The sequence below is a fragment of the Stenella coeruleoalba genome (assembly GCF_951394435.1).
Source record: "Stenella coeruleoalba genome assembly, chromosome: X".
Lineage (NCBI taxonomy): Eukaryota > Metazoa > Chordata > Mammalia > Artiodactyla > Delphinidae > Stenella > Stenella coeruleoalba.
The window spans coordinates 89112856-89118743 of NC_137152.1; the positions used below are offsets into that span (position 1 = coordinate 89112856).

A 5888-nucleotide genomic window follows, 5' to 3' on the forward strand; every position below is an offset into this window, starting at 1 on the left:
CTGGACTACAGACCCTCTCTCAGTGGGGGGACCCGACCTTGGACTCTACCGTGTTGAACAAGGTAAATTTTACTTATTGTGGCCTCTTGGCAGCCAGCCAGCTGGCTTTCATCTAGTGATAACCTCCGCGTTTGTCATGAGCTAGGCTAGCCTTAGCACAGCGACTTTAACCTATGTACAGATCAGTGAAAAATACAACCATTGCATCAGGGAAGATGTTTAAAAAGTGGAAACCGTGATAGATAATCAGTGTGCGTAGTTTTTGCTGTGTGATTCCTCCTTCTACAATCTTACATCGGGAGCACTTCAAAGAGGACTGGGTGAGAATATTGCACGAAAAGAGCACTAGGCCCTTTGTAGCACCCAAGACAAGGTCCAGCGGGCCTTGCCCCGTCTCCATCAGGGACATCACATTCACATAGACACTGCCGCATCTCTCATTCCAGATAGAAACACATTCCAGATTAAAAACGGAAACAAGTTTTCCATTTCTAAACCTACTAGTTCAATGCAAGGCCTTGCTTTGCTCTTTTTTGTGATTACATTTTCTTATCAAAGCAAAACACAGGGGCCTCATTGTGTCCTCTGTGTCAGTCATAACTAGAGAAAGGGAGTATGATCCCTCCTTGATTTATTCTTCCTTTTTTTTCTTTTTTTGGTGAAAAAGTAAACAAAAAATATTTGCTCGGAGAGAAAGGATATTATGTAAATAATTAGCCCATTCCAAGATTATGTTGTACATATATATAGTAGAGTGGAAAGCTTAAAAAAGGGTGGGAATTTGCAGCGGGACTTCTTTGAGAAATAGGACCTGTCTCTCTAGTTCTGCTTATCTAGAATACATGAAGAATGGATTGCATTGGCTAGTGCATTGAGCCCCCCAGCCCAGACCTGGATTTTCAACGTGGCAAAGAATCAGAAACAAGTGAAGGAGAACCAAATGCTAATACCATACTGAACTGAACAGAATCTCTTCTTCATCAAATGATAAAAATGTTGTGCTACTGGATTATATAGACTCTCTGGATCCTTGGTGTGTACACTAATTCCTCCTCGTGGGAAACTCTAACAGAGCATTTCTGGGAGAGCCAGGTAAGAGTGTGCTCAGACGGGTACCCAGGGGCAGCTGGTCAGGCTCATCATTTTGATGACACTTTCTTTCTCTGATTTTATAGGCTCAACCACAGCTTTCTCACCTACGGTTTGGTCTCCTGAGGCTATCCGAAGCATCAAAGGGTAACAATACTAAAATCTATACCTGACCATTAACCAATGTCTCTATTCCCCTTAGGTGCAAATGGAAATAACTTTATGTTGTTGCTGTTGCTGTTTTTCCAGTGTCGTCCTCTACTTTCAAAGAAGACAGTGAAGGCTGATGAAGATTGAAAATCGTACCACCCGTCAGTATTTTGAGGTCATCCAGGGTCGCTGATAGATGTGCTACTGTACCAGGAGTGGAGCCCTCCGTGGGAAGTTGTGGTGGACCTAGCGCCGCATCAGTGAGCCGCCTGCCAGGGAGAACAGGTGTCTGACACCCTTACCTTGTTCCTTACCTTGTTCCCCACCTCCTGAACGCAGTCCATTCCTAAATGGTTTCAGGTAGCCTTGATTTAAGCCCCCAGGCCTGATGCTCGATTCTCTCCCTCCAGAAGGGACATTTTGCTAGCCTTGCCTCTAACTCACATTTCCCTCTTGGATTACTTCTGCTCTCTCTGTTTCAGGTCAACACTTTCACTGATCCAGAAACAAAAGCAAGGAAAAGCTGGAGGGGGAAAGAAACATGGAAAAAGACATTTTGGCACCCATGGAGGCTCTGACGACCCAGGCGAGGGACACAGACTCAGCCCCCACGCACGCAGGAGCCCCGCCTGCAGTTCAGACCGCACTTGAAGATGCTACACTTGCTGCAAGTAGTGGGGAAAATGTGGGGCAGGAAAGCATGGGTCCAAGGGAGGGTGATGAGATGGAAAAATTGTCTGATCTCAGTCTGTGTCTAAACGTGGAAGGTGAGGCCCCATGCCCACAGGCGGCCCCCAATCACGCCGCATGGCAGGAGGCTAACAGCAGGGGAAACGTGGGGAAGAAAAACAGCCATAAAAGGAGGAATCGAAAGGAAAGGAAGATTGTCTATTTTCCTTGTCCTCTGACGCTGCAGACTCGGGCATCTTCTGCAGCCCCGGTTCTGGGTAACGCTTGTGTCATGGGGCCTCTGCCAAGTAAGAGTTCGGAAGTTAGTGTGGGGCGTGAAACCACGGGGCAAAGGAGGAACAGTGAGACGGAAAAGACATCTGTTCTCACTCAGCCTCGGGAGGCACTGGCTGGTGCCCTGTTGCCAGAGGCAAGTCCAGATTGGCCCTCTCTTGAGAGGGATCCTCTAGTGGCTAAGGGGGAGACAAAAGCCAGGCAGAAAGACAACCGTAAAGGGAGAAATAAAAACAAGAAGAAGATGATGGCTAGTCCCTGGCCTCTGAGAGTACAGGTTTGGGGATCTTCCACAGAGCCATGTCAGTTACCAACGGCTCCTGCAAGGGCTTCAGAAGTTGCTGATGATGGAGTCAACGTGGGGCTTAGACGCAGAGGTCAAAAGGCTAAGAAGGGTAAAACGTCGGTTGTTACTTATCAGACTGCTCAGGCTAGCACCCCATGGCCAGCTGTGGCTCCGGGTCAGGGCTCATTGGAGGAGGTTTCCTTTGCTAACAATGGGGGGAACGTAGGGAAGAAAAGCAGCAGTAAGAAGAAGAAGAAAAAGAACAAAAGGGTCTTTTCTTCTCCTTGGCCGCTGACCGTCCAGGCTTGGGCATCATTCACATACACAAGTCTGGTTCACACTCTTTTGCAGGCCAAGTCTTCCAAGGCAGATATAGGGATGAGTATGGGCCAGAAAAGCTGGCTTCAGTTGGAGAATAATAAGGAAGAAGCAAAGTCCGGTTTTCCTTGTCTTGGGAGGGTCCAGGAAGGCGCCTCCTTCCCAGCAACAGCTCCGGAGCAGGCTTCGTTTGAGGGGGCTCCGGCTCTGGAAGACCTACATTCCAAGCTGAGCCAAACCAGGAGGATACCCAAGAGGGGAAATGAGGACCAAGTGCAGAGCAGTGCAGAGAAAAGCCTGGAACCCTCTCAGGGCTGTAGAGATGTAGGGAGATACTCGGAGTATCAGGACTACTGGGACTACACGGAGACGAATTCTGCTGGGCAAGTCGACCGTCCCGACGTCTGTTCTTCAGTGGTGGGGGATGCAGGGACAAGAGAGGGAAAGCACTGAATCTCAGACAGACTGGATGGGGAAATGGGGAGGTTTATAAGATGCAGGAGAGAAAAGAAAGGGAACTAAGGAGCTCTCTGGGCCTTGGAAGAGTGACCATCTGTCTCTGTTTCGGAGAGAGAAGGGTTTAAAATGCTACTCTGAGGTAAGAGAGGCTCGCTACACAAATGGTCAGTTTTCTCCTGTTATACCATAATATCGCAATCACACGCTTGATGGGCGACTTCTCTCCTAAATAAGTTTTAAGTTTACAGGTGGTAGATGCTGTATAGTTGGCACATAGAGGGTGATGTTTTAGAGAAGCAAAAGTCCCTATTCTGTCTGTCCTCTTTCCCATAAGATTTTTCACATCCTTAGGAGAGGTCTGTTATTTATGGCCGACAAATGCTATTATGAGTAGAGTGTAAACCAATGGCAGAATGTGTATCGGATCCTGAGAACGCTTTTCCTGACTGGAAAACGTTATTGTGTATTGTATATTAGACTGTAAATTGCCTTAATGGTTGCAGTGAGTTCCTGGACTGGCCGGTTTACAGTCGCTGAGAGCACAGACTCTAGAGTCACAATGCCTGGGCTCAAACCCCAGGTTTGCGACTCACTACCTGTGTTCCTCTGAGCAAGTCCCTCCCCTCCTCTGGATCCCAGGTTGTGCTTCTATCACCTGGTGATAATAATAGCACCTGCCTCGTAGAATTGCACGAGGATTAAATGAGTTAACACACTTGAAGCCCTTAGAAGAGCACTTTGCATATAATAAGCCCTCAGACAGTGTCGCCTATTATTACTTCAGCTTGCAGCACTAAATTTCATGGACGGGTCCGGCAACTGTAGCATTATGTGTCTTAAAAGTTATACAAATGGCAGTGCAGACGCAAGACGGAAGATGATGCCTCCACTTAAAATTGTGGTAACAACAGTTCTTAAAGCCATGGGAAAATGCTAGTTAAGGGGAAAACGGGCAGTAAAATGGTAGCTATCATTCTGAAGTAGTAGGATTTCAACCATGTCAAGAAAATGTGCAGCAATAGAGGCCAGGAGAGAAATACGCTACTATGTTAATATCGGTTGTTGCTGGATGGTGGGATCATGCATGGGGATGTTTTTCTGCTTCTTAATTCTTTTCTATAACTCCCAAATTTCTATATTACCACGTAATCAGCAAATGATCAAATTAAATTAATGAGGGGGAAGAAAAAGACTTCTCCACGTTGGACTTGGAGGAGAGTCACCCGACGTGGGAGGTGCTGAAGGGACTGGACCTTCCCCAGTGAAGACTCCACAGCCTGCAGCTGCTGGAAAAGAGGTCCAGGTGCCTTTGACTGTGGCGGAACAGAACACAGACAGCTACCTTACAGGGAAGGAGAGGAGGGACTTCTATTTTTCTCAAACAGCCTGTGGGAACAAGGGAGGGGTGCTTACTTTTCTGCTATAACCAACCATTGCCTGATCTGGCAGGGACTGTGCTGCTCTGCCTATATTATTGCTACTGTCTGTCACGTTTGTTGAAAACTTATCTAGAAGCTTGGCTGGACAATGTAGTTGGGTATAGGGTGAGATTAAAAGGGTATACTTGTTTTGACCTCTTGTATAGCCTGGCTTTGGGGTCAATTTAGTTAAAATGATGTCCTGATGCATTCCCTGGCAACACTGAAGGGGTAGATATTCATGGAAGACTCGGGGGTGAGGATCAAGTGCCCGTTTTATGTGTCCCAGATGCTCTAGCAGGGGTTTGGGAACTTTTAGAGGAGAACCTTCTTGAAGGTACAGGTGGGACTTTTCCGATGCCCACACATCTTCCTGCCCTGAGAGGTCCAGCTATACTCTGATCCCCCTTTAAAGGGACGGTAGTACCCCCAGTTGGTCACATGCCTTGCTGTAAAACCCATGGCCTTAACCAGAAGAGGGACTGGGTGTATGTGTGTGTTGAACAAGTGGCCGCATAATCTTACTACCCCTCACTGTAATCTCAGGGGCGGGCTCTCTGATATACATCAAGGTTAGAATATAGGGAATGAAAGACTTCCAATGGAGCAGGGCTTTGGAAGGAAAAGAACAATGGGCTCCATGCTTTCCCCCAGGTGAGTTTTCCCCTCCACTGTCTCCCACATTAGTAGGAAATTCAGTGCAGGAAAACTACACAGAGCAAGGGGAGGAACAGGGGAAAGGAATTGAGAAACTAGTTGCCCAGTTCTTGGTCTTGTTCAAGTTTAAAGCTATACAAGAGGGTAAAAGGGGTCTGAGGTTTCTTCATTGTCCAGCTCAGCTCACCTGGGTAAGAGACTCACAATGGACTTGAGGCAGAAGGCTGTAACTATGAATAAAGACTGCGTTTACCTAACGTATTTCCTGTGTCACATTAATCTTGGGAACCTTCAAGTACAACAGCAGGCAACTGACAAGAGTCTTGGTACCGTGTCGTGGAGGGAATCCAAGCACCTGAGAAACAAGGCAACATGATGGAATCACTCATTATGGGATAAGACCTTGACCCTGAGCTTTGTAGTCCCAACACATTATTTCTGCCTATTTCAAATCTAAATACTTCTGCCTGCCTTTCTTCCCTAAGAATTCTTGACATTTCTAGCCATGTCTATCACTGCTCCCCAATAGGAACCATCTACTTCAACCA

The 5888-nt window shown here is 47.0% G+C and overlaps 1 protein-coding gene across 1 annotated transcript; it reads left to right on the forward strand.

Moving 5' to 3' along the window:
- Window positions 1–651: 651 nt before the first annotated feature.
- On the forward strand, window positions 652–5613 carry LOC307180450 (uncharacterized protein). Its single transcript, XM_079910723.1, has 4 exons — window positions 652–1092; window positions 1176–1236; window positions 1339–1524; window positions 1722–5613. The coding sequence occupies exon 4, from the start codon at window positions 1781–1783 to the stop codon at window positions 3257–3259; it is 1479 nt and encodes a 492-aa protein (XP_079766849.1). The 5' UTR covers window positions 652–1092; window positions 1176–1236; window positions 1339–1524; window positions 1722–1780; the 3' UTR covers window positions 3260–5613.
- Window positions 5614–5888: the final 275 nt, after the last annotated feature.

Coding starts and splice junctions, on each gene's coding strand:
- LOC307180450 (XM_079910723.1), top strand. CDS start 1,781: ATGGAAAAAGACATTTTGGCACCCATGGAGGCTCTGACGACCCAGGCG.